Here is a 26,959-nt window from a genome sequence, read left to right as displayed (position 1 = left end):
AGCGAGCGTAATTAGCCAAGCGCGACGACGCGACGTTTAACCCGAGGACTGAGCGTCGATCGTCGCCCATCGGAGCGGTCGCGCCGAGAGCAGCTCGAGATACGTGAGCGCGATAAGAGTGCACAATCGCACGGCGCGTTCGGAGGCGGTGACAGAGGACCGTGCAAATGGCGACATTTTCGGAGAGGAGAGAGAAAGAGAGAGAGAGAGCGAATTTTAGGGATCCCGTTTCGGGAGCCGAAACGGGAATGAAACGTAGAGAGCCCGTCATCGTCGACGAAGAAGCGGCGAGTCGCGAAGCGGCGCGGCTCGCGCACAATCACAAGCCGACGATGATGCTCGGCGACGAAAAGTCGCGGCGAGTCGCGTGGCCACGTCGCGTCGCGACGCGACGCGACGCAACGCGGCGCGGCACGGCGCCGTGCGAATAGTGGCACACAAGGGCCGACACACCCCTCGCGCCTACGTCATTCATCGGTCGGGCGCGAGCGGCGAGGCGCCGAGAGGCAGAGAGCGACTCCGTTCCGCGAGGTCCCGCGGGTTTCGAGCAGCTCGAGCGCGGATTGGGATTACGGGATGGCCATCGCCGCTCGCTAACGCGCCGTCCGTCCGTCGCTACGGCGGACGACGGCGACGGCCGCTGTTCGTAAACGTCAACGAAGTGTACACTTACCTACCAAGGAATCGCCGCCAGCCGCCGCCTCCTCCTATCCCGTGATATGCCCGCGCCCGTTTCACGAACCGTACAACGAACGCAACTCGGGCCACGCTCCTCCGTATCGCCGCTCCTCCGCGCGCGCGGCTGTTCCGTTCGATGAACAGCTTCCCCCCGCCTCCTCCCCCACCGCCGTCACCGTCGCTGCCGCCGCCTCCACCACCGCCAACGCCACTGCCTCTTGTCTCTGCCTCCACCGGCGTCGCTGAGCCCGACGCACCTCTTGGCCGCCGCCGCCGCCGCCGCCGCCGTCGATTTCCCGCACAAATTCCTTCCTCCGTCCTCGCTCTGTCCGACAGGACGAAATTTACTGTCCGCACATTGATGAGCCGCGACAATGCTGCGATATCGTTCCAGCGGTTCGAGAACTCGTCTCACGCGACGGACAATTTTCACCAGGACTCGCGGAAAAGATCGCGTAGTGAACGTACCTCCGTTCCACGCCGCGCGACCAGAACGCGCGGAATCGATTGCCGGGGCCGTTGAGCTGCCGACGATTACCGGTCACTGTTACTGATCGCCAACACTTTTCGAGAAAATACCGCGCGGTTGTGTCTTGTGTCTCAAACAAGCCATGAATACCATAGAGAGAGACGGACACCGAGACTCGAGTGGAGTGGCCATCGGACGAAAGTGACGAAACTTGGAAAAGCCGCACGCGCCACGCGGATCTCTGGTGTCATCTGTCGTCGGTCGTGGCAACCTTCACGAGCAGCAGGTTTACCAACATGTGGCAGTAATTTTCTCATCTGCGTATCTCCCTAGATTTTGACGTCGAAAATCTTTACTCTCTTGCTCTTATTTTAAAAATTTTCTAAAATATTAATAAAGAAAAGAGATGGTATTAAAATTGGATTTGTACAATAATATAATTTTAATTTTATCGGCAGTATCAGAAAATGATGGTGCTATGTAGTTCCATCTCAAAAGTGGAAGCAATTGCGGCGCTAGTGTACGGAAGAGGTTAAAACTTTGCCAATTCTTTTACGGGTGTCGATCAAGGCACGCTTTATTCTTTGTTACTGTTTTGTTTTCCAACGATGTATGTACAAGTTTCGTAATTTTGACAATGCATCGTTGAAGTTGTAGCGATTGATTGTTGCAAACGGCTGATTATATAACACGTTTCTCTTACAGACCAATCATGCAGTGTTTTGCAAGCATCGATATCAGAACAATTCATCTCTTACACATACGTGCATATGATTAAGATAAGCTTAGATAATGCACAGATTTGATAAATGTAATAATAGATTAAAATCATGGATATTAAGAAAAAGAAACAAGTGAAACAACATATGTATATATTTATATCAAAGAGGTAAGATCGTAAGATCTTAATTTTTGTATGACATTCATTTTTTCGCTTTTGAAAAACGTTAAACGTTAAATACCCACATTAATTAACTTAATAAGCAATTAATTCCATCAATAGAATCGTTTGTAGTAAATTTTCCTGCAGCTATATAATTCAGCATGTTCGTAATCTAATCTTCATTCCTTCCGTCTTAAATAAGGAACAAATAAATGACAGTTTTTATATTGATAAAACAGTAAACTGGTATTGCTTGATAAATTGTTGATTATAAATTGGAGTTCAATTCAAATTATCCTTACGTATTTAGCGATTTTGTTGTAAGCAATTCGGATTATCCGTCTATCTAGCTGAATTTTATCACCTGTTAATAAGTTTTATTTATTCAATGACTGATATTCTACGATAACAATTTCTATTTTAGGAAGACTCGACTTCCTGTATTCATATAATCAGATTACAAAGAGAAAGAGTATACAAATGTATTACAATTAATGATAGCGATTCCAATTATAGATTAGGAACGCACAGAGATTAAATATTTCGCTTATCAAATTATACCTATATAATATTTTTATGAAAAACGATTTGTCGAGATCGATTCTCCAATTCGTAATCATGATCGATAATTTACGTAATAATGCCATTTAAAAATAAAAATTGCATACATTAAAAAAAATTTTTTTTAATTCGTTAGATCGTTAATTCTCAATGTTATTGCGATAACGTTATTTCATAATCTCTGAAAATGCAATCGTCATCGGGACTACCGACAGCTGCAAATCGGTATACATACGCGAATGTTTCTGTTTAAACAGAAAAAAAAAAAAAAAAACTCGACGATAAGAATTTGACGCAAACACTCACTGATAATTGATAAGAATCAATTTCAGGATAACAGTATACGTATATGTCACAATGCACCGAATAAACGAGGGCCGGGGATGGAGGAGGCGCGGCTGGAGTAGATACCCCAAGCAGGCCGGCAGGCAGCTATCGAGGCAATTAACTCCTTATTTCTTCATTACGCAACAACCTGTTTTGGCCGCCTACTGGAAAGAATCAATCCGGATCGGCTTCGCTCGACCAGCACGAAGCGAAGAGGCCGGGTCTGACACGCAGCAAATCATCCCGCTCAGTATTAACTCGACCTGCGGACCGCCAGCATACCACACGTCGATTCTTCGCATACCTTCTCGAGGACCCTCCCGAGGAAGACACTAGACAAACGATGAACGCGTCCATTCTCAGATCTGCCTTCCGCGAAGTACGTGAGCACGCACAGTCCTTTCCCTTTGTTCGGTTAAATTTATGTAAAGCGACTCCGCGCGCGAGTCGCCTAACGAGTTTCTTACGATTTGAACCATTTGCTTTATTTTCTTTAAACACCCGTAAGGATTCATAATTCAACCTGGGAAGTGTAATTGCTTGTTTATACACTTGTTATTGCTATTTTATATAATTTACACGCTGGAAACACCAGCGATTATCTAAATTCAATTGTATTTCTCTTTTATTTCTATTTTAGTATTATTTCACAAAGCGTCTTGTGCAGTAATCGCGATCGCGATGAACAGATTGATTTCTTCGATTAATTTACCGTATTTATGCAAAATATGCTATACCAAAGTACTGATACAAAGATAAATATATTCTATATAAATTTCTGTATAAATTTATGGAGCGAAGATAAGGGCATATTTTAGCACCTCTTATCTGTACCTACAGTTGTAAATTATTTTTTTTATCGGCTTGAGCTTGAATTATTAAACTTTTTATCGTTTAATATTTCACCAGTCTCTATCAAATCAAATATTTGACTATACAGCATTTTCCAATGATGAGTCAGATATAAAACAATGAGAAAAGAATTTCGGAAATGCTTTAAGTTACTTCCGAGTACATATTTTAGTCTTCTTTACATTGTGTGTGTATCTACAATCGTGGACATATCGGTTGCGACATAGGTATTTTTCATAGGCATTTTTAGTATATATTTAATATATTTTTTATAACTAATATTTTGCAAATGCGAACTACGGTGATGGTGATACTACTCGTATCTTTAGTCTAGAGACAGTACACCAATCGTGGTTCGCATTTGCAAAATATTAGTGCATTTCGAAATTTATTTAAAAAAGAAAGTGTCGCAACCAACATATGTCTACGCTTAGAACATATATTATAGTATATGTAGTATGTTCTAAGTGTCTACGACTGTACACATATACATATAAACACACACGTTATCTGATACGTAGAATCAAAAGTTATTATCTTCCGGAATATATTCAGTTTATACAACTGAATGTCATACCCTAAGGTTAAATAACTCGTCATAATAATTGGTAGAACCACAAACACATTAATTTTCTGCACGCACGCACATGTTTGTCTTAGTCGTTAGCACAAGGAAGACAAAAATATCTATTCTTGAACGAATAAAAAAATTTTGCGCGTTAACAAATTGCTTTTTTTATGCGACGTTACGTAAACAAAGTAATATTTCGAACAAAATATAACACGTGTACACGCGTTTGCAGATACCGCAAAGGCTAACGCGACAACGAAAAATACATTTATGTGCGTCAAGACTCAATCTCAATCCAAGCCCCTTGACGCAATTTACGGATGATGAGTTGATGATGAAAGAAACTGGTAAGTGCCAATCTTTTAGCCATCGGAAGTAAACGATAAACGAGCTCGTTATATGCAGGCGATGTAAAACCTGTTTATTATCTTGCCATGTATCTTCATTTCTTAGTTCATATAAAATCATTTTGTATTTTTTTTTAATTTTACATGCTCTCAGTCGCTAGACTGGCTAAGGAGGAGATCTCACCACTTGTACGAAAGATGGAAAAGGAGGGCAAAGTAGATGACGGTGTTTTGAAAGCGCTGTTCGAGAATGGCGTAAGTTTGATGGACTCTTTCTGAAATAATTACTTAAATTTTAAATTTTCGTATCGAATATATATACAAGATATCCTATTTATTTCATCGATTTTTGCTGGAATATGTAAGGAAAATGTTTTAAACCAAGTGATTTATTAAATAATATACAGTATTAATACGAAATATAGATAATTAACATTTATATTATCCAATGCATTTATGATCGCGGTCTATGAGACACGTGAATGTTCTCGTTCATGAGTGACGGTAATCTACAATTTAAAAAATTCTAATTAAATTTAAAAATCAAAGAATGCATCGTTGATATGTATTTAATTAGATAATAGCAAGCGAACATGGTAGACGTGGGGCTGTAAAGCGTTCAAATGGACGTTTAAGTGAACGCGTTAAATTGAAAGTGATCGTAATTTGTAGACACAGCCGGTCTTGCGACTTGTTCCACTTGTGCGTAAAAAAAAAAAAAAAAAAAAAACACCATTCGGTGCGAGACTTATTCGACAACTGGAACGAATCAATATTCCAATCGTTAAAAAGAAAAAAAATCAAACTTGGTTCGAATAAATTTAGTTTCCCAAGATAATACTCCCGAATTTTTCATTAACAAGAATTCGAAGAGAAAATTGTTAATTTATTATCGCACTCGCTCGTATTAGCCTCAAATTGAACTTATAGGTAATACTTGTTTTTTATATTTTATTTATACTCATAAAATAGCTGATAAACTTTGTACATGCGATTTTGGCGAAAAGTCTAATTGTAAGTCTAGAAATTTCTATATCAATTTCAAGTTTCGATAAAATATATTTACGCTAATTCTAATAAAAATTATGTTATCTGACCATACGAATGTTGCACAAATGTGATAATGATTGCGACAACATGTTTGGCCTATTAATCGCATAAAAGTGTGACGTAGCATGCATTAAATTAGAAAGTCGGAAAAAGAGATAAGTTCCTTCCTTACGAATTGCTCGAAGACAAGACACTCTTTATCGCTTATCGTGTGGAGATATTTTTTTATCATTCGCGTATGTATATATTAAGGATATTTCTTATTGTACGTCGAGTTGTAGAGAAATCTTGACTTTACACCTTCTGTGAGGAAATACATCTTATCGGTGTATTTTGTTTTCATATACGGATCGTGACAAAGCTGATTTTTCCTCCGCTGATGTTAATATCTTTTCATTTTCAGCATCAAAATCATACATTTCAATGTAACTCTCGCAAACAGTACTTGAACAAAGCCAACCTTGAAAAATTTCTTGCTACGTTCTGGTTAGGAGAAAAAAGAATTAATTCCATAGAATTTTATAAAATGTCTAACAATAAAATCACAATACCAGCCTTGCACAAAACACGATACCGATTCTTTCGTTAACCGTTATTCTGTGAAAAACAAAGTCTCGCGTGTGACCGACACGGTCTTTTGCATAATGCGGCAGAGAACGGACGATAGAAGAAAATCTATTACGTTGCTCAAGACAGATTCATAATATTCTGACAAAGTCTCTCTTTAAATATAAACATGTAAATTAATATAATGAAAAAATATATCATCTTAATTTTGTCTTAAATTTGGAAAATTTCAGTTGATGGGCCTCGAAATTCCAACGGATTACGGTGGCGCAGGCTGTAATTTTATGAGCACAATTTTGACCGTCGAAGAAGTCGCGAAAGTTGACGGGGCTGTAGCCGCTCTTGTTGACATTCATAACACATTAGTCAATTCATTGATCATCAAAGTTGCCTCTGAAGAACATAAACAGAAATATCTGCCTAAATTGGCGCAAAACTACGTAAGTTGTTACACGTTTTCGTTGCTGAGAGTGCTGAGACGCATAGACAGAAAAACAGAACAAAATATATACGACAACGATATCTTTTTCAGGCCGGTAGCTTTTGCCTGACGGAACCTGGATCCGGATCAGACGCGTTTTCTCTTAAGACCGAAGCGAAAAAGGATGGCGGCGACTATGTGATAAACGGAACGAAGATGTGGATCTCGAACTCCGATATCGCAGGGGTTTTCTTGGTTTTCGCCAATGCAAATACTGCCGCGGTGAGTAAATTTTTACATAGTGTAAGTATGTAAAAAACAAAAAATAGAAATGTACGAAATCATTACGTAACGCTTTTTTTAATTAAATAGAAATACCGCGGCATCACGACATTCTTCGTGGAGCGCGATACGCCCGGTTTGACTGTAGCTAAACCTGAAGATAAACTAGGCATTAAGGCATCCGGAACTTGCATGATCCATTTCGACAACGTCAGGGTATGTAGAAAAAAAACCTCGCGCGTGCACGCCTTGTATAGTACACTACAAGATACGTTTGTTATACTATATACAATTCCTTTTCCTTTTTCTACATAGGTACCTGAAAGTAATATCTTGGGCGAGTTTGGCCACGGATACAAGTATGCGGCTGGATTCCTCAACGAAGGTAGGGTGGGGATAGGAGCTCAAATGATTGGTATAGCGCAAGGATGTTTGGACGCGACTATACCGTATACACTGGAGAGGAAACAATTTGGAAAGGACATTTTCTCATTCCAAGTATGCTCTCGTTAATCTACGAAAGAAATAATGTGTATAACGTGTATAAGAGATCTAAAAAATAATGCTCGTTTTCAGTCGATGCAACATCAAATAGCTCAGGCGGTAACCGACTTGGAATGCGCCAGGTTGTTGGTTTACAATGCAGCTAGATTGGTAGACGCTAAAAAAGACGTTATGAAGGAAGCGGCTATGGCGAAATTAGTTGCATCCGGTATGTTAATTTATTAATTTGTCGTAAATTCAAGGCTGTATATAATAAAATGCTAATGTATATTACATTCATAGAAACGGCATTACGTGTGACAGCAAAATGTATAGACTTTATGGGAGGCGTCGGATTTACGACGGACTTTCCTCAAGAGAAATTTTTCAGAGATTCGAAAATCGGCACTATTTACGAAGGTACAAGCAATATGCAGTTGTCAACGATCGCAAAATGTATACGCAAGGAATACTCGTAAATTAGTATAATCCTTTAAACTTGTTAATGTTATGTTTAGCTTATACATTATATACTTGTATAATTTTTAAAAGTGAATCATCACTGATTTTCGATGTATATTGTTTTCCAGTGGCATATTTACTGTGATAAACAGTGATAAACAGTGAGTATCTCAAAGTTGTTTCAGTGATAATATATACTGATTCAAACAGTGAACATCACTGAAAGAGTGAATTTCAGTTCTCAAAACTGTTTGACAATGAAATTCACTGTCTTTAACAATGATATTGACACTGTTTGAATCAGTACATATTATCACTAAAAGTACCTTGAAATACTCATTATTTATTACAGTTCCAAGTCACTGGAAAATGATATAAACTGAAAATCAGTGATGATTCCACTGATTTGACTTTCGGAGAGTATGACAAGATGTTTTAGATAAAGTACATATATTATTTTCTTCATTTAAAAAATATATATTTTTGTACTTTTATATATCATAACTCGATTATCATCAAATATATAAAAGACATCCAATTTTGATCAACAAGTCCTACAAGTAGACAAGTAGTCAAAATTGAACAAAGTAAATTTACCACGGTAACATGTATAATAGAGGTACAAAGATGTGCTACATGGAATAAAATTAAACTGTTTGATAATATCTGTAATGATAAATCACTATTTAGATTATTTTAGACGTACAATAAATACAGATCGATACAAAGTACAAATAGTCGTCATCGCTAACAACAATTAAAAGATTTCTATTTTGATCCATTCTACTTTGGATCGTGGGGTAGCTTAAAACCCACGAGGTCCGCAGTTTCCTTTATGCTACGTTCACCTTTACCAGCGTACTGCTTATGAATCTCTTTACACGCCTGTTGAGATCTCAAATAACAAAGATACATCTCTGCTAAATTCTTCAATTCCTCTCGCGCTTTACACAAAACTTGGGACGTTTCTTTATGTGCATGCGCCTGTTCCATGATATACCGTAACATTGCATTCTCTTTCGTATTTTTAGTCTGCGAGACCCGGCGCAGCTCTTGCACGAGGGAACGAACAATTTTAATATTGCTATTCATTGTCGCTGCTATTCTGAAAGCAAATTGGAATCATTAGTCGCGCGACAGTCAGAGGAAAGAATTGCGTTCTATCAACACAATGATAATTCTAAAGGAATTCTAAATAAGATAATTACAGTGGATTATTTGTCACTGCGAGGCTGTAACGAATTCAACGTCCTTGGTTAAATACTGCGGTTCCTCTTTGTAGCTCCAGAAACCTGCCGGGACCTTGAGCAGGTCTTGCTTGGTAAAGATATGAACGTTAAGATCGTTGAAAACTTCCTCGTACGCGAAGGAATTTTCCAATCGAAACTCTGTAACATAAGGTCGAATGCGTAGTATGTAGCCTGCCGTATTCGACACGTCTCTAAGCAAGCAATTGTCGACGGTGTCCGAGAGACTGTTGGAAAGCAGGATACAGTCGCTCAGTCCGTCGCCCCAGTTGGCGTAGAGGAAATTATTGGTCAACTGCCGCGAGCAGTGCGGCATAAACACGAGGGTGGTCCTGTCCCGCTGGACCAAGCGCTTGCCCTCCTCGTTCGTCCCTATAACCTCCAATCCCAAGGCGCGCAAAGTTTGCACCTCCTCGGGACGAAAGGCCGGGTCGTACACGTGCACGCCGCTAGCCGGCCCGTATCGCGCCTTCAGGCACAGCAGGAGCGCTAATTGGCATCTCGACGACCTAGACTGCGAGAACCGTCCTAACCCGTAGCAGACTATCTCGGAAATACCGCTGGAGCCTAGAACGGCTAGGGACTCTGTCAGCCGACTAAAAACGAACCTGGCGAACGACGTATCTCCGATCTCGACTACCGCCTTGTCTAACGTGCTGAAAATCGTCGTAAAAAAAGAAAAAAACGTGATTGCGATTAGAATCAACGTGCGCGTTTAGGTTAGGACTGCCGAATCAGGCTGAGACGAGACGTAACCTGAAAGCCACGGCACGGCTTACCAAAGAAGAAGCTCGCGATCGATCTTGCAGTCCTGCTTCACGTCCACGCTCGGCATAACCGTGTTTCCACTTAAATTCCGCCTCCCGTTACGACGTTTTCCACGACGAGTCACTAGCACAAAGTCGTTCGCCTCGGACATAACCACAAAACTGAACGGCATGAACTGAACTGATTACCGACTTTATCGATTGAACGTAGCGCCGCTCGTTATTACTCCGTCTTTCTCCGTCAGATGACTCTACCAATCGCGCTCGCGCTTTTCGAGTTTTTACTTTTTTTAACAATTAAATTTTTCTAAAAAAAGAAGACGTCTCTTTCGCATAATTAAATGTCCATAATAGTGTCCAATTTAAATATAATGGCAATCGGCATTAATATATGATCTGTATATTATATACACGGCGGCAATCTGTCTCAATTTTTGTTAAAAAAAAACTACGCTTGCGGCTTGCGTCGCTGCAGGCGATGTCTGTAGCTATGTATATTGTTGACATTCAATTGCGTTTGAACTTTTCCGACGGTCTCGTGTTTTTTTAGAATTAATTAACTTTTTTATTTGTAATATTTTATCTCTCCTAGACTGCGCGATGTAATATATGGTGCGTGCGATTAATTAAAATGACAATTAATGCTTCACAGGCATTCATTGCGGCAGTGTCGCCGCGCGCGCGGTTCCGAATGCAAAAAATGTAAACAGTGGCGAACGTACGGCATAAAGAAACGTCGTATTAGTTACGGACGACTGCGTTTCGGTAATCTTCGGCACGAAAGTGTGTCGCGAATAGCACTCGCACGGCTGTCGGCGCCGCGCTGCGCCGCGCTACTTATTAATGACGCTTAAGTGCGAAGACATCGGTTTTTTTTTTCCGCTCAGGGTCGCCGTGGGCTGGCCGTGTGTCTCCGTGTTTGTATATATATGAAACGTATAGGCTAACGGGACGGGCGCAAGGTAGTGGAAATGAGTCATTCGTTACTGCGCCCGCCACGACCCATCGCGTATAACTGAGCAAATAAGTCGCAATCGTGCAGCCGCGCCGAGGACGACGGCTGGTTCACAACCGCGGTGAATCGATATATATATATATAGTATATAACGTAACGTTACACAAAACTTGCGTATTTTTTCTCTTTCTCTCCGCAATTTACTTCCGTCCCGAGCTCGCCGCGCGCGCGATGTGACTCTCGTCTGCAGTCTCGTCGAGTTTCCACGCGACGCATTTGAATTAAATTAGTGTTTTCTCGACACAGCCGCGTCGATCCAATCTGCACGTGTAAAACCCTTTGAAATGTTACCTCCGTAATAAAATTGACAACTTTTTTCCAGCTGAATGTTAAGCGTCGCCCGAGAGTTAAGAGTGTTCGATATCCGTAATTTATTTTTACAGGTGCTGCAGCAGGCAGCTTTTTAATTGCAGTGCTTGATGTATTCACGTTTCGCGGCTGCACTCGCGTTAATGTTGCACGCGAAACGCGTGCGGCGAGTTGTTTGTGCAAACGAATAGATAAAGGATACTTTCGTGCAGTGTCGCGTCGCGAGACGATATAACGGCGGACACCTGATACGTACGCGTTTAATCTCGACATACGAATAAATGACGAAATTGTTAAATTCCGCCGGTATCCGCGCAGCGCATCGATATCTCGCGTCCCATGCCCATCATCGCCTACGGTGCAGGCCGAACCACCGCGTCGCGTACGTACGCGAGTATATTGTAACGACGAAAATGTCGCTTAGCTAATCACGGGACGAGGCGCAGCAGGTGTGCGAAAGGTGTCGCGCCTTTGACTCCCGACTAATCGCGCCCGATGTGATGTTGCCGCAATGTCCCTCACCTCGAGAACAAACAGATGGGCCTCGAAAGTAATCATCATATTACAGCTGGTCACCTGGAACGCCGTCGGTATTCTTCTTCTTCACAGAGGCGTCAGCACGTTGCGCAGGAGAATCCTGGAGACCAGCAACGTTGTCGAGGTAAATTGTGAAAATGGATCGAAATGTATATATTATTCTTCATTAATACATATATATATATATATATGTAAATCATCATTATATATATGTCTAATATATAATATTTCTATTTTCAATTATTTTCATTACTATATATAATTATTATATAATTATTATTATTATCAAGGCCTGTTAATCATTATTGCGTGCATGGACGCTCTTACATATATACGCATATGCATGTATAGTTTGTGTTGTGTAACCGTAATTATCTCTACTTGTATAAAATTGCTATACATGTACATACATACACGTACACGCATCAATGTGCAGCTCTTTATTTTTTCCACAGGCAGCGGACCCGCCGTTCGGTTTAGAGTCTATCGTGTCGACCACGAGACGCGATGGGAACGAATACAATCTAGCCACCCGGTCACAATTATCGATCGACAAAAACGTGGAAATAATTCAGATAGATCCGGAAAGATCGTTCCCGCGCGACAATAGAAATCTCTCCGGATTAAGCGAGCGATTGAAAAACGCGTTCGAGATTGTTTCGGAGGAGCAACGATCCACGCTCTTCCCTACGGATTCTCTCGTAGTCCCGACGATTATTCAAGCAACACCTGCAAGCTCGCGGCTGAAGAATCATTTGACGGAAGATCGGCGCCATACCGGCGATAATCATTTCGAGGATAAAGACGTAACGAGCAAGATTTCAAGGATCGCTCGAGACAGGGAGCATAACCTCGCGGGTAAAGGAATCGGTTCAGGAAGTAGCCACGTGAAAGAGAACGTCACTTTGATCTCGGATCGTTCGGGATCCAGGACGACAGGATCGGCGGTTTCGACGGAGGAGGATGTCGATCTCGCGAGAAACTCCGGATTAAGCGAGCGACTGAAAACCGCGTTCGAGATTCTTTCGAAGCAACAACCCACGCTCTTCCCTGATGAGGATGGTGTTTTTCTCGCAGTTCCGACGACTATTCAAACAACACCTGCAAGCTCGCCGTCCATTCACGCCGACAAGAAGACTGATCCACAGGAGCAGCAGAACCAATTCGGCCGAGTATCTACCTGGACGGGCAAAAGTAACATGAGAGCTTCCCGCGCAAACGAGGATGGTGCGACAACGGCTGTCGCACTGGTGTCCATCGGTGCGATCATGCTGCTGGTGGGCCCGATCATCATCATATTACGGGTCTTGGACGAGAGGAGGCAAGCGAGGAAGCTGATCGCGTTGCCAACGAGCGCGCGGGAGGATCTGCCACCGACGTACGAGCAGGCCGTTCTCATGGACGAGGCGCCGAGATACTCGACGCTCACGTTGAACGACGATCACACACCGCCACCCTCGCCGACTCACTCTTCCACCTATGCCTATTCGAATGTCGCGACATAGCTAGTCGTGTCCTAACAGGAATTTTGGGCGGGTTTCTTTTTTTTTTTTTGTTGCTTTTTTATATAATAAAAATCGATTTATTACAAAACTGTGTTTTGAATAAATATAAGTAACCTTATTGTTAGAGAGAGAGAGAGAGAGTGCAATGCAAGTCTTAGTTTGCGGCCAACAAGCTGCAAACTTATTAAAAATTATTATTATATTATTAAAGAGACGGCCGACCAAATTTTTTCGTGACTGTCAAATGGGCCAGGGATAATTAAAGAACGGTGACATTACCAACCATTTTGATTGTACCGAGGATAACAAACATGATGGTTTTACTTTTTTATCGACAGTGAAAAGTTTACATGTGCAGTGCAGATTAATACATAATTTGTTATCCGTCGGTATAGCGAAAATGGTTGGTAATGTCACCGTTCTTCAATTACTTTCCCCCCCGGGTCAATTTGACAGTCATGAAAATTTGCCTTTGACCGATCGTCTCAATATTTCGTCGGTGCAGTTTGCAGCGAGATAAAAAGAGAAGTTTTCTCAGAAAATTTACAATTTGACGACCATGTAAATGACCAAATAAAACAATTTCTGCAATTGGCAATTTTGGTTTCAATCAATCATGCCGATTAAATTAATCCGAGAGTTCGGTCGAAGAGAGAAATTGTAGAGATGGTCCTTTTAAATATGAATATGCACGTGCGCAATGCGAAACGTGACTCGATGGAAATTGAATTGATAAGGCCAGCCAAGCCGCGCCGCCGCCACCGCCGCCGCCTCGCGGGATCGCGTCAAGCGACTAGCGGAGTGAAGTCTGCGGAATCAGTCAATCCATCCAACATGGTGCTGGAAAGTACGATGATATGGTGAGTCTTGCGTTTTACGAGAATTTGCGATTCTTATCGTCCCGTATCCCTCGTGATACCTTTCGTAAATTCGCGAGATCCGTCCGTCCCGCGGGCGACACGTTTTCGCGGTTGACTCAATTTTTTACGTTCGGCCGCGTTTGCAATTTAGAGGTTAGCGTAGTGACAATGACGTTGACACAATCTCAGACTCGTCCGAAATATTTGCTTTCGTTTGTAATCGTCATACTCGCTCCAACTAATGCGTCGTAATTCTCAATATTTTGCAGCGTCGATAATAGCGATTACATGAGAAATGGAGATTTCGTACCTACCCGGCTACAGGCGCAGCAAGACGCTGTCAACCTGGTGTGTCACTCCAAGACACGTTCGAATCCCGAGAACAACGTGGGCCTCATAACTCTCGCCAAGTATGCAGAATAATGATTTCACATTCGCGACTATCACGCACGTAAAAATGTATACATGGCGAGATAAATTGTAAATGTAAATCTTTCCAGCGTTGAGGTACTGGCTACACTCACGAGCGATGTCGGAAGAATATTGTCTAAACTCCATCAGGTTCAACCCAATGGAAAGTTGGCTCTCATCACAGGCATCAGAATTGCCCATGTAAATACATATGATTTTGCCTAGTTTATAGCCAAGTCTATCAAATGTGTGTGCTAAGGAATTGTGAAACTTGCAGTTAGCATTGAAACATCGTCAAGGCAAAAATCATAAAATGCGTATCGTCGCGTTTATCGGAAGTCCAATAGACATCGACGAGAAGGAATTGGTCAAGTTGGCGAAACGTCTGAAAAAGGAGAAGGTGAACGTCGATGTCATAAGTTTCGGCGAGGAGAGCATCAACAACGAAGTATTGACTGCCTTCGTTAACGCGTTGAACGGCAAGGATGGCACCGGAAGTCATCTCGTCACTGTTCCACCTGGTCCACATTTGTCAGATGCCCTGATCTCCTCGCCTATAATTCAAGGCGAAGACGGCATGGGTGCAGCTGGAATGAGTGGCGCCGCGTTCGAGTTCGGCGTCGATCCAAACGAAGATCCCGAGCTCGCGTTGGTCAGTATTTGTGTGTTGAAAATTTATTTTGTTCATCTGTCTCTCCCTGCGAGATTATGCGTAGTAATTTTTTTTACCTTTTATTGTTCAGGCTTTGCGCGTCTCTATGGAGGAGCAACGGCAACGTCAAGAAGACGAGGCCCGTCGCGCACAGGCGAACGAGACTGCCGCGAATAAGCAACCGGAGACTATAAAGGAAGCTCCCAACGAGGAGGCGATGCTGAAACGTGCTCTCGCCATGTCTCTTGAAGGAGCAGACGATTCGACTGCCGCTACTGATAATACTGCTCCATGCAGAGGCACTGTGCCGGATTTCACCAACATGACAGAAGAAGAACAAATCGCTTTCGCTATGCAAATGTCCATGCAAGATCAGCGTAAGTTCTTGGATTGGCAGATAACTTGATATATTAATAACTAGATATATAATACAATGCAGCATATAGTTTTCATATTGGTTTCATTTCAATTACAATTTTTTATGGATACAGGCTGTAACCGATTTTGTTTCTTTTTTTTTTTACTTATTTAATATTATTAGTCATAATCCGGATTCAATCAAACTCGGATTTTTACTTGATACAGGCGACTGTGATCTAGTATTTAATATCTCATAATCCATAATATTTCTGGATAAATGTATAATTTTTTTTACAAATACAAATTCATAACAATCGTTGTCTAATGGCTTGTTATCTGCATTACTGCTGTATAGAGGAACTGGAATCACAAAAGGAAGAAGCGATGGACGTGGAGGAGGATTATGCAGCCGTCATGTCCGATCCTGCTTTTTTGCAATCGGTCTTGGAAAATTTGCCAGGCGTGGATCCGCATTCTGAAGCAGTGCGCCAAGCCGTCGGATCATTACAACAAAACAAAGACAAAGAGAAAGAGAAGGAGAAAGATAAAGAGAAAAAATAAACGGCTCCTTAGTGCATTTCGTATTTACATTTGTGGCTAAATTTGACATTTTCCATTATTGTGTATGATATTGTAGCTATTCTATCTTGCTTATGAAATATACTATCAATTTACCGAAACTGCCCAACTTAGTTTTAACAGTGTCGCGCGTACACGATTTGAATAATCTTTATTAGCAGCACCAGTCTGGCAAACTGGTATCATCAGTAATTAACATGTTACGATAAAACTGATTGTATTACTTAAATACATGTTTGTAAAGATTCACTTTTTTGAGCGAATTGATTGTTCTTCGAGAGCGACGAGATGACAGAACTCCAATTAACTTAATCGACGATTGTTTTAACCGGCAAGATTATTTAAAATAAAATTTTTAACTGTATTTCTCTATAATTGTTTTAATTGTAATTTTTCGTCGATAAACTAATAATCAATCTGTATGTTAACAAAATGATTATACATGTATATAAAGATTATACATGTGTATAAAGTAAGTAATTGGATTCTAGTTCAAGCAAGATTTCTCTCAAATATTTATTCACTGCGTATATGTATGTACATGTATGTTATGTACACATGTCACATCTTTTAAAACACCTGTTGCTTCTTGTCATTCCCTCCGAGCTGATTTCTAACGTTATGTTATTCTAACGTGATCCGAATCTTAATTCTAATATTTCGTAACGTTCTGTGAAAGCGCGCGTTGTGGAGGCGTCTCTTATCAACGGAGTTGTTCTCGCCGTTCGAATTTCGATGCCATGAAAATTGGCAAATGGCGCTGGGTACGCCGGCGGCGGCGGCGGCGGCGTCCACACCATAGACATGTATATGTCTATGGTCCATACGATACGCTCTCTCGCGGCTCGCCGGGAAGAAATTCGAATGACAAAATGGCGCCGCGGAGGAAGAGCGTTCAAACGTTACGTGGGCCGTTGAACGCGTTGAACGACGTTTACTACAAGGAGAACAATTATTTGTGCTGTCTGAATGACTATCAGACGAGAGTTCGCAGACGGGAGAGCCTCAGGCACGCCAGAAGTCACGCGGTGAGTGACAGATTGCTCCTCCGAATCGACGGTCCGGTCGCGACTCGTCATCTCGCCTACCGGCGACACCGTGCGTCCGTTGACTCGTATTTAAAGACCACTTTTACGTTTCGCCTCGTGCTGCAAGTTTTTCCAACTCGCGCAGGCTCAAGGCAGCGACGATCTAAATTTCGATAAGACTCGCTGCTCGGAAAGACGTGAGACGAATAGGTTATGCTTGACGGAGGTTTACGAAACTCCGTATTTTTACGTTTGAAAAAATTACTGCCGTAACATTTATAGTTGCATAAAATATTATTCGTGTAAGTACATAATGCTCTCCCTTAAATAGAAAAAAATGTATTATAAATAGTAGCTGTATCTCTCACAATTCGATAATCGCATATTGCATCAACAGAGACCTATATACATTTTTTAGCTAAACTCGGTACCGTTCATTTTTTTCTCTTTTTTTCGTACGTAGAAAGAAAAAGAGGAAAGATTATTACAGATGATATAGGAAAATAATTGCCCGTGATTGCTGATAATCGACGGGAAACGTGACGTAGACACGAGGGGACACACGGTGTTTAATACATTTGTAACGCTTCTGTAAAGCGGCGGCTACTACTTTTGTAGATAATTACACGATAATTGCTTTAACGCGCGACGAAAACGTAAAAGTCAGCGGATGCTCTCGGCGTGGGCGATCCTCCCTCTCCGTACTCTCCCCGGCTCGCCCCGCTCTCCCATTCAATCTATTGTCGGTAGCGCCGGTGGTCCCCCCCTCCCCCCACCCCCTTCTCGCCCGGCCCAGCCACTCGGCAGATTTGCGGCGTGTGTCTGTGGTGCGTTGGTGCGTAGCACTGGTGCGTTTCTGTTGATGCTTACGCAGTGCCGAATGGTCGAGCGTCATTCAGTATTAGTCGGGTACACTCTCGGGGACGGTGCCTTTCGCTTCTTTTTCTCCCTCTTGATTCTTTTCCTTCGCGACGCTAGCTAGCGCACACCGTTTCTCCGCGCCTGCAGATTATTTTCGTTCAACTAATTATATATGTGCACAGCCTCTCGGTCGCCAGATCTCTAGTGCCGTGACCGGTTTTCGTTAAATCCCAGCGCTGACCGATTGCCGACCTTTTCCACGATAATCGTGAACCCCACATGGTGCGGAGGACGGACCTTTCATTGTTCGGAAAATCAACGACGAGCTGTGAAACCGCATAGGGGCAGGAGGAAGAGGAAGACGTCGCTTCTTTTTCCACTCAACGATGGCGAATCACGACGTTTGATTGGGCGTAGACAGCTATCACCGGAAACGGGAAAGAGTAAATTTGGTGATGAAGCGGGCAACAAGGCGAGCGAGTTGAGAGGCCAAGATCGGTTGCCTGTTGTTTGTCGCACCGCGCGGAGCGCAATGCCGTCACGGCTTATTTTGTAGCTAACGGAAAAACGTAGGACGCGACCGGATCTAAACGACGACAACGACGACGACGACGACGCCGTCGTACGTGATCGCTGTCGGTGCAACACTTTTCGCGTTCGTACTTGAAGAGAGGAAGAGGTCAAACTGTGACAGAAGACTCGATAATGTGACAATAATATTTTTCATTGTTTTTTCTCCAAAATTTAGAGGTCGAAGTTTACGGAGTGTACCGAACGGGTAGAACGGTACAAGTGGACGGGGAGCTTTGGAGGAAAGAAGAGCTCTCCACCTTGACTCAAATCTTTCGAAAGAAAAAGCAAAGGACAACCTTTTTTCTCCTTTTGCGCCTGTTCAAGACCTCGGGTCAAGGTATCGGGGAAATAAACCAGTGAGACCTGATCCGTGCAAAATTGTTGGCTGTCTGACGGCACTATACCGTGAAATTGTATCTCTCGGAGAGGCGGAAGCGTAATCCTGGATGATCCATGATCACCGATCTGCGACGATGCACCTTCAATATCATCGGTCTCGCTCGCAAGTTATCGGAATAGTTTCGGTGTATCATCTGGTCATTGGGTCGACGCGCAGTTCGAGCGACGAGTAGCAACCAAAGAATCGAAAGAAAAAAAAAGAAGAGGGGAAAAGATGAACTCCTGCTTTCCGCATTTGGCGTTATTGAATCCGCGGAATGCGAACAAATCGAAAGACCGGCTCAACGACGAGTGCAACGTCGTAAACGCCGAGGACACCCGGATGCGATCGAGGACTCCGACGTTATCGGGAAAGAATGACATCTTCCAAGACTTGGATATGTATTACGTTCGACAGATTGCACGAAATTCGAAGGTAGGCTCGCGATTATGTTCGATGACATTGAAGATACATTGTTGATCGTTTCATCGCAATCGGACGAGAGATATCGTGAAAATGCGGGCAAAACGCGCTCCTTTCGTTTTCGAGCGTTACCCATCGATTGTTTAATAGGCGATTAGTAAGAATGACTTTTGATTCTTTCGACCAAACTGTCAGCAACTATAAACTCGAGATAGAATTATTAATTTTTTTATTGACACATCGAAACCAAAATTAGATTAGAGAGAGCGAATTATATATACCGGCAGTTCTGCCGGTTGAATTGATCGCCGATTACGTTGATCGGTGCTTCTTAGTCAAAGTTACCCTTGAAGATTTAATTCACGTCAAATATATGCGCGAAGGGGAGTTGAGTTATTGTATGTGAGTGGCTGCCAACGTTTCCTCGCGTTCGTTGTTCGTATTTTTAGACGTCGCATGTGGACATCACGTCGGTCCTACATATACGTACGGATGGCGATGTTAAAACGGATTTGAAATCTCAATCGGAGTATCATCTACTACGGCGAATAGATGAGTTTCGGTGAAAATTTTTTAATTTATCTAATATTTAAATTACTTATTTTTGTTATCTCTCTCTCTCTCTCTCTCTCTCTCTCTGTATATCGTTATCTCTTACCATTTTATTTAGATACAGCGAGCCCCAATAATGCCCATTGATTTTACGACTCTCGAGCATATCGGACATCAAGTTGTTGCGAGAGATTCACGCGTGAAAGGAAGATGAACGCGCGTCGCGTGCGGTGACCATTACGTACAGGCACAACTGCACAGCGAGGTATTGGATTTCTGGCGACTATTTTCGGCAGACGAGCCGTCGGGAAAGTGCCGGCGACGCCGGGAGAAAGCGATATTGAGGGGGAAACACGTAGGGACATGAGGGACAACGACGACGCGCGATGCGGCCGTTATAGGGAAGCCGAAATGAGATTACGTACATACAAACAAGAACGAGGGGAATATCTGATGAGGCTGACCGATGCTTTGTTTAACGCCGACAACGCGTAAGGTGTATTCGCGCGCGTCCTAGTGCGCCCTGGAGGAAGATCCTCGCGGGGAAAAAGTCGTGAGAGATAATATACGCACGCGCGAGATGAGTCGCGCGAATTGTGTTACATTGTCGTATTTACGTGAACTCGCTTGTCGCACGGCGCGCTTCAACGAGTTTCATCAAGACTCGTTACAGCATTGGCGACAGAGGTCAGGGATTAAATGTGGCCGCGGCTGTCCTTGCGCCGTTGCAAAATTCCCCTGTTCGAGACCGACGACGGAATATACCTATATACGTGGATATATTCCTGATAGACACCGCGTCGTGGGCCATATCGAGCGTATAAAGGATGTGTCACGGGTAACGTTAGCGGAATACGAAATCGCTCGATGTGCGCTATGAATCATCTCTCCATTATTGATTTTACTGATGCGTGCGTTATTTTCGGATTATACGTCTCATTCGGGCATCGCGGAAAATTAACGGACGTGCGCTAACGCGACGAGAGAGCGAGAGAGAGAGAGAGAGAGAGAGAGAGAGAGAGAGAGAGAGAGAGAGGTAAATTTAACTTTTAATGTATCTTACACAATATACACGATACATCAAATATGTCTTGTGTAAGAGAGATATCTATTAATGCATAACAGGGTATTTATATTTTTAATATATATAAGAGAGAAAAGAAATTGAAAGAAATTAATTTTCCGATGGACGCACGATTCTTCCGAACGAGTTTCATAGGGAAAAATGCAATCTCGTGCAAGTCGGCTATAAAACGGTAGCCGCGGATCGATATCCCATGATGTTAGCGTTGCTTTCCCGAGGGTAGGAAGGAGGAGCACACAAGCGAGCCAATTTGTCGAGGTGAACGTCACCCCCTCGTGCATTCGCCCACTTCCCCGAAGAGTCGTTATTTCAGTCCGTTTCTGCGTTCTGCTACCAGCGTCGCGAGAGCCGCGCCGATTTATTTACGCTTTCGCCAAGTTTGTTTCTTGCCTCGAAGTGGAATTTCCATTCACCTGGTCCGTGTCGTGATCCGCGATCGCCTACGTAAACGCGACAAAAACTGCGCTTTTTACATGTCGAAATCTCAAAAACGGACGAGTGAGAAAACCTGCACGTTCTCCCAGGTTACTGTTTATATACTTTATATATAACTGTACATACGTATATTTGTATACTTATAGAGCGTACATCTTGAAAACTCTATTATACGATTCCGGGATACACATACTATCGGGAATCGCGGAATTTTCCAACTGTACGCTTTAGCAAGTCTACGGATATCTCAGGAGGACCGGTAAAATGAGTAAAACGATTCGTTCGCAAAATATGTAAGACATTTCGTTAGGTATGTAACCCGATGCCGTGAACGCGTGATGAGGCCACGTGCTGGCCAGCCAGTCGTTTTATCGCTGACACTTTGATTTTTCTCCGATCCTAACTATTGGTTGTTTCTTCCTCTTTTTTCTTTTTCTTTTTTTTGTTTACGCCTGTATATTCAACACCTGTACGGATACCGGTGCGAGATTACGCTTTTTTACAACCGTATGCGAATATGCAAGTGGAACAGCTCCGTTTAAAATTCGACGATTGTTCGACCGAGATTTTTCGCGACCGGACCGACGATGCACGAATTGATTGCTAAAACGCTATGAATTATATGCGTGTTGCAGGAACATGACCTCGAGCAAAAGATCGAGGTGGAAATCAAGATGAGAGAAGGCTCGGCGAGACTCCTAGCGGCCGCGAAGCATCGCGCCCAGAGCCTGGAAGCCGCCAAGGCGTTGCTCACGTCCAACGAGAGGATGTCGGTCTACATGGCGGAATTGCAAAGTCGCCGCCGCGAATCTTCTAAGCAATCATGGTTCGTTCGTGCGCTTGTTTTGTTGTAAAATTAACGAGAGGAAATATCTATAAAGTATTATCGCCTGTTTGTGATAATTTAGCAATAATTGCGATAACTTGTGTTTTCAGCATTTCTGGAAGTACGAGCAAGTTATCGATCTCGGATCTTAGAATACCGCTGATGTGGAGAGACTCCGACCACTTCAAGAATCGCGGTGATCATCGTCGGTTCGCTGTATTTTGTTTAGCACGATTGGGAACAGAGATTCACGACACTTCCTTATTGTGTCCCATCGATAGAGCTCAAACGGACCTCAGCTTTCCCGATGTTTTGATATTGTAAGTTCCGACAATTAATATATTATCCTTATACTAAAATCTAGTTTGAAGTAAAAGCACATTCAAGTTATTCGTGCTACTCAAAGAACGTGTATAATAATTTTATAATTGTAAATTTTTGTTTCTAATTTCAGTAATAATGTGCCAGCCGAGTTCGAATTAGTGTTAGAAATCTATAGTCATGTTTTGCAAGAGGACTTAAGTATCGCCAGCACGCCGAGACGAATAAAAAAGACGATTCACTCGTCGATTTCGAAAACTGTCGGCAAGAAGCTCGCCGCTTCGCTTCGTGACGAATTCGGTTCCGCGAAATCGTGAGTCCCTTTCATAAATATGTTAATTAATCGATTAATCTACAAGTGTTTGCAACTATATTTTGTACTTGATTTTCAGTGGACCACACTTCGATTTAGTAGCTCGCGCGAAACTGACCTTAGACGACACGGATGATAACACTCACACGCACGATCTCGTTATTAATAGCGTCGGTGAGTTGTGCGAGAAATGAATTCGGCGAACTTCTCGAAATACTAATATTGGTATTTTTTTTCCAGAGAACAAGTATCACTCCCTACCACTTTTCGGTCACTTTTGCTGTCGATTGGCCGTACAGCCGGAATGCATCAATAAGGAGATGTGCATTGGCAACGTGAAGGTCGACGGTCAGGATTATTGGGGACGTCTGCAAGGATTTTGTATAAAAATATGGGAATCGAAGAAGCATGCGGAAGAAGGTCAAAATCCGGAACACACGATAATTGTTAATAAAGTTAGTTGACACCTTCATACAGATTCCTTAATCGTTTTATTGTTTCATTTAAATAATTTTTTCTAATTACTTGCAGAGAACAATTATTCATCCGTCCAAAACATCCGGCAAGGAACTTCTGATAAATAATTCCGGTAACAGTGTGGACAAACTGTTATCGATTAAATTTGAATCAAAGGAGGAAGCTCAAAAATGGTCGAAGCTCTTATTGGTGCATGTCAACGATCATTCGAGGTGGAAACATGCCGCGGAAGTTATTCAGAGGGTGTCTAGCATTGAAAGCACGAGAAATTCCTTTATCAATAAGAGACAAGGTTCCTTATACGACGAGACACCTCTAATAGGTAATAAATGCACAAGTCATTATGTAGCTCTAAAGTTGTAAAATTCGATAACATAAAAAGTCTTTTGCTTTAAAATCTGCCAAAGTAAATTGCTAATTAATACATCTTCTCATTGCAGAATCAATTCCGGATTATACATCCGCAAGGCCAACTGTACAAACGATCTTCGATCTCACACCTAGTACTAGTCTAAGCAGTTGTAGTTCCACGAATAGCCTAACAAGTCTACGTTCACGTTCACTGAGTATCAGCGGTGTATTTAAACAAGGTGCCATCTCTTTAAAACCTCACTTAACTACCGCTAATAAAAAGGTATAACGATTAATAATTATAATTCTTTTCAAAGAATTATCAATGCCGTGTTAGTGTAACGCGAAGATAAACGTGCGAGAATTTGTCAATTTTAACCTGAGATTGATGTATACACTAAATATTTTATTAATTGTAATTGAGATAGAGAAGAAAGATTGATTGAATATTTTTATATTCAATCAGTCTTTTCTGTCTCTCAATTATGAATATATTTCTCGGTTTAAGAAAGGGTTAATACACTGTATTAACCAAAGAAACGTATTGCGGAGATTTTAATTTGGTTGGAAATTGTAATATGTGTATCGATTGATATATAAATTCGAGATATATACGAAAAACTTTTTCGTTAGAGATATGCAGTACAAAGGATATTGATTTCTTATTTTTTTCTTTTCTACTTTTATAATGTGAAAGCCTTATTATTATATTGCTAAAAGTACAACGATAGCTCTTACTATATAATGCGTTAATGAGTTTAGAAAATATATAGGAGCAATGCAATATTTGGTACGGCTGTAAGAAAATACGCATATATTTATATATATGGTATATATATTTAATGTAACAACAATAATAACAATAATATATGACTATGCAGATATAGTTAATTATACTCAAACTCAATTTACTTTTCCAAAAATCCTTTAATTCCTGTACATGCGATTTAGAAAAATTTTAATGAAATTTATTGAGATATTACTTTTCCTTTATGCGTTATATCGATGTGATAAAATTAAGGATACGTTTAATGAAAATACTTGTTTACGAGTTGGTAATAATTGATAATAACTGGTAATTAGATATATTTTTGCAAGTAAAAATTAATTTACATGTACCTTACATGGAAAAGGAAGTATTCATTCATACGGGGTACCTCGTACTCGACATGACAAGCACAAGGATCTCATATACTACAGATTTTATGGCACACGTGAATCAATGTACCATCAATCTCGATTCGACTTGGGTGACAGCAAGATAAGTCCCGCAACCATGCAAACGATGGTAAACGCCTGAGCACCAACACGCGCACGCATCATGTACTGTTGCATTGCCGTTTTTCCCTTGTAAAAGCTGATGAGCCCAACAGTCAGGGCTGCTGTAGTCGCCAACGTTCCTAGAAACACAAATATGCGGGAAGTAGAGTCGCATGTGATAGATGACTTGGATCAAAGTCGACTTAAAAGTTAATTGTAAAACGCGGCTCTTTGTGCAGAGATGATTCTCTTATTCTTTGTTCCTCTTTCGCGTTCCCGGCAGCTTGTCGCAGATCGGAAAGATGTGGGGTTCGATAAATTCTATCTCGACTCGCGGAACATAGGTTAGGTTTACCTAACGGTACAAGCGGATTCTCTTGTGTTTTACGTTTAGCCTTTTGGAATATCGTCTCGGTAATATAACTGCTGTCCAAATCTTCTCGTACCTTCACCCAGTCCAGGTCGTCCAATTCACCTGGTTTTATGCCTGCCATAATTGTACCGCTAAAAAGAATAAAAGATACACAAGGTCTCACGGCCACTCACGGCACAGCGTTCACGCCGCGCCGTCAGAGAGAAGCGTGAGAGCGGCCACGCCGACCTTTTGCGTGGGACCGGCGATCTCCCCCGTATACTAGCGCTCCACGTCCACGTTTTCAAAAAAGGGACTACGTCTAGCCAAGTGGCGACGGGAGAGAATAGGCGCAATGTGATCTGATAGTAGGGGCTCGACGAAGCTTCGAAAAGCAATACGCTGGATTATTACTAATACACTGTAATCCTTGTATTCTTTAATGCTAGTCTCATACTACTTTGAAAAGAATTAAACGATAAAATAATTTAAAATATTGTTGCATGGATGATAACGAAAAGGAGGAACATCCAAATCTTCCGCCGACGGGAGACAGTATAGGCGCGATAATTTTCCGAGAAATGCCTTTATATACAGTAGCAATTTCACGTGTCCTTTAATGCAAAGCATATAGATACGCTTTCTCGAGAAAAATTCTTATTAAGAAGAAACTTATTAATAAAACATTCTAGAACATTATTGTTACATAATAACAAATAATTTTCAGTGTTTATTATGTTTTATCGTAAGAAATAAGTTTGCCGCGCCTTATACGTAAATTACTTATTTATCATAATAAATTTGGAGTAATTTTTATGTTACATTATATAATTAAATAATAGTTTAAATTTAATTACGCATCTGTGGAGATGCACAAAGGATCGTAAATATTGTTAAAAGTACATATAGAGATGAGAGGTTAAGCAAAAGCCGGCTTTCGCAGCGTCAGAAACTTACGTTTAAATCGAATAAAGTATCAGGAGCGCACGTTAACAAGTAGGTGGCAGAGGTATTCGGGGCGGAGGCCGCCAGCGCGCCATGGAGGAGGAGCCTACTGCCCCCACCAACGCATATATGCTGCTTTTGCGCTGAGAGGCGGGGCTTACGCGCCGTATGAGAGTGGGAGATTCCGTGCCTCTTCGTTCAACAGCTTTCCGCCTTACCGACAAGCTGCTGTCGATACGCGCGCTGGTTAGGATTCCGTGCCACCTCTTTGCTCAACATGTTTTTCGCGTATCGGCGGGAGTTTTTCAGCCTTTATATCGAGGCGCGCGGGCTAGGATTAGTAGGATTCCGTGTCACCTCTTCGCTCAACGTGTTCTCCGTGTATCGGCGGGAGTTTTCGAGCTTCTGACGAGGCCTGCTATCCAGGATTCCGTGCCTCTTCGCTCAGCAGTTTTTCGTTTTATCGACAAGCTGTCGATACGCATGCTGGCTAGGATTCCGTGCCACCTCTTTGCTCAACATGTTTTTCGCGTATCAGCGGGAGTTTTCGAGCTTCTGATAAGGCGCGCTGGCTAGGCACGTGG

General features: G+C 42.1%; 8 protein-coding genes across 13 annotated transcripts; 5 read left to right on the top strand and 3 right to left on the bottom strand.

Annotated features, from left to right (window-relative positions):
* The first annotated feature begins 1,146 nt into the window (after nucleotides 1-1,146).
* On the top strand, nucleotides 1,147-3,265 carry LOC105456584. Its single transcript, XM_011700748.1, has 3 exons — nucleotides 1,147-1,757; nucleotides 1,853-2,036; nucleotides 2,924-3,265. The coding sequence occupies exons 2-3, from the start codon at nucleotides 1,978-1,980 to the stop codon at nucleotides 3,252-3,254; spliced, it is 390 nt and encodes a 129-aa protein (XP_011699050.1). The 5' UTR covers nucleotides 1,147-1,757; nucleotides 1,853-1,977; the 3' UTR covers nucleotides 3,255-3,265.
* On the top strand, nucleotides 3,167-8,632 carry LOC105456585 (short/branched chain specific acyl-CoA dehydrogenase, mitochondrial-like). The gene is made up of 9 exons (XM_011700749.1): nucleotides 3,167-3,297; nucleotides 4,574-4,688; nucleotides 4,843-4,943; nucleotides 6,539-6,745; nucleotides 6,838-7,008; nucleotides 7,099-7,224; nucleotides 7,324-7,506; nucleotides 7,585-7,720; nucleotides 7,795-8,632. The coding sequence occupies exons 1-9, from the start codon at nucleotides 3,262-3,264 to the stop codon at nucleotides 7,968-7,970; spliced, it is 1,251 nt and encodes a 416-aa protein (XP_011699051.1). The 5' UTR covers nucleotides 3,167-3,261; the 3' UTR covers nucleotides 7,971-8,632.
* LOC105456586 (UPF0562 protein C7orf55) lies at nucleotides 8,616-9,254 on the bottom strand. 2 transcript variants are annotated; one of them, XM_011700750.1, is made up of 2 exons: nucleotides 9,162-9,254; nucleotides 8,616-9,058 (listed from the first exon to the last, which is right to left on the bottom strand). In XM_011700750.1, exon 2 carries the CDS (start codon nucleotides 9,043-9,045, stop codon nucleotides 8,737-8,739), a length of 309 nt encoding a protein of 102 aa, XP_011699052.1. In that variant the 5' UTR covers nucleotides 9,046-9,058; nucleotides 9,162-9,254; the 3' UTR covers nucleotides 8,616-8,736. The 2 variants fall into 2 exon arrangements, with proteins under 2 accessions (XP_011699052.1, XP_011699053.1); XM_011700751.1 differs by having other exon boundaries at nucleotides 8,616-9,053; nucleotides 9,162-9,246.
* LOC105456587 lies at nucleotides 9,194-10,360 on the bottom strand. Its single transcript, XM_011700752.1, has 3 exons — nucleotides 9,980-10,360; nucleotides 9,809-9,856; nucleotides 9,194-9,341 (listed from the first exon to the last, which is right to left on the bottom strand). Exons 1-3 carry the CDS (start codon nucleotides 10,138-10,140, stop codon nucleotides 9,290-9,292), a joined length of 261 nt encoding a protein of 86 aa, XP_011699054.1. The 5' UTR covers nucleotides 10,141-10,360; the 3' UTR covers nucleotides 9,194-9,289.
* A 560-nt stretch (nucleotides 10,361-10,920) lies between these two features.
* On the top strand, nucleotides 10,921-13,421 carry LOC105456589. 3 transcript variants are annotated; one of them, XM_011700755.1, is made up of 3 exons: nucleotides 10,921-11,043; nucleotides 11,366-11,952; nucleotides 12,284-13,421. In XM_011700755.1, exons 2-3 carry the CDS (start codon nucleotides 11,803-11,805, stop codon nucleotides 13,331-13,333), a joined length of 1,200 nt encoding a protein of 399 aa, XP_011699057.1. In that variant the 5' UTR covers nucleotides 10,921-11,043; nucleotides 11,366-11,802; the 3' UTR covers nucleotides 13,334-13,421. The 3 variants fall into 3 exon arrangements, with proteins under 3 accessions (XP_011699057.1, XP_011699056.1, XP_011699055.1); XM_011700754.1 differs by lacking the exon at nucleotides 10,921-11,043 and adding an exon at nucleotides 11,051-11,251; XM_011700753.1 differs by lacking the exon at nucleotides 10,921-11,043 and having other exon boundaries at nucleotides 11,051-11,952.
* A 383-nt stretch (nucleotides 13,422-13,804) lies between these two features.
* LOC105456582 (26S proteasome non-ATPase regulatory subunit 4) lies at nucleotides 13,805-16,559 on the top strand. The gene is made up of 6 exons (XM_011700743.1): nucleotides 13,805-14,193; nucleotides 14,463-14,603; nucleotides 14,694-14,805; nucleotides 14,882-15,256; nucleotides 15,348-15,633; nucleotides 15,972-16,559. Exons 1-6 carry the CDS (start codon nucleotides 14,000-14,002, stop codon nucleotides 16,175-16,177), a joined length of 1,314 nt encoding a protein of 437 aa, XP_011699045.1. The 5' UTR covers nucleotides 13,805-13,999; the 3' UTR covers nucleotides 16,178-16,559.
* Nucleotides 16,560-17,056: 497 nt separating this feature from the next.
* On the top strand, nucleotides 17,057-24,714 carry LOC105456583 (rhotekin-like). Of its 3 annotated transcripts, none has more exons than XM_011700746.1 (8): nucleotides 17,057-17,223; nucleotides 22,166-22,356; nucleotides 22,467-22,676; nucleotides 22,811-22,990; nucleotides 23,070-23,164; nucleotides 23,231-23,445; nucleotides 23,522-23,789; nucleotides 23,908-24,714. In XM_011700746.1, exons 1-8 carry the CDS (start codon nucleotides 17,068-17,070, stop codon nucleotides 24,105-24,107), a joined length of 1,515 nt encoding a protein of 504 aa, XP_011699048.1. In that variant the 5' UTR covers nucleotides 17,057-17,067; the 3' UTR covers nucleotides 24,108-24,714. The 3 variants fall into 3 exon arrangements, with proteins under 3 accessions (XP_011699048.1, XP_011699047.1, XP_011699049.1); XM_011700745.1 differs by lacking the exon at nucleotides 17,057-17,223 and adding an exon at nucleotides 18,035-19,471; XM_011700747.1 differs by lacking the exon at nucleotides 17,057-17,223 and adding an exon at nucleotides 21,495-21,619.
* Nucleotides 24,715-24,880: 166 nt separating this feature from the next.
* LOC105456581 (HIG1 domain family member 2A, mitochondrial) lies at nucleotides 24,881-25,705 on the bottom strand. Its single transcript, XM_011700742.1, has 2 exons — nucleotides 25,434-25,705; nucleotides 24,881-25,218 (listed from the first exon to the last, which is right to left on the bottom strand). The coding sequence occupies exons 1-2, from the start codon at nucleotides 25,570-25,572 to the stop codon at nucleotides 25,049-25,051; spliced, it is 309 nt and encodes a 102-aa protein (XP_011699044.1). The 5' UTR covers nucleotides 25,573-25,705; the 3' UTR covers nucleotides 24,881-25,048.
* Between the last annotated feature and the right edge of the window lie 1,254 nt (nucleotides 25,706-26,959).

This window comes from Wasmannia auropunctata, unplaced genomic scaffold (genome assembly GCF_000956235.1).
Source record: "Wasmannia auropunctata unplaced genomic scaffold, wasmannia.A_1.0 LD335634.1, whole genome shotgun sequence".
NCBI classification, from domain to species: Eukaryota; Metazoa; Arthropoda; class Insecta; order Hymenoptera; family Formicidae; genus Wasmannia; species Wasmannia auropunctata.
The sequence above is the reverse complement of the archived record's forward strand: the minus strand, read 5'-3'. Positions and strand labels throughout refer to the sequence as shown.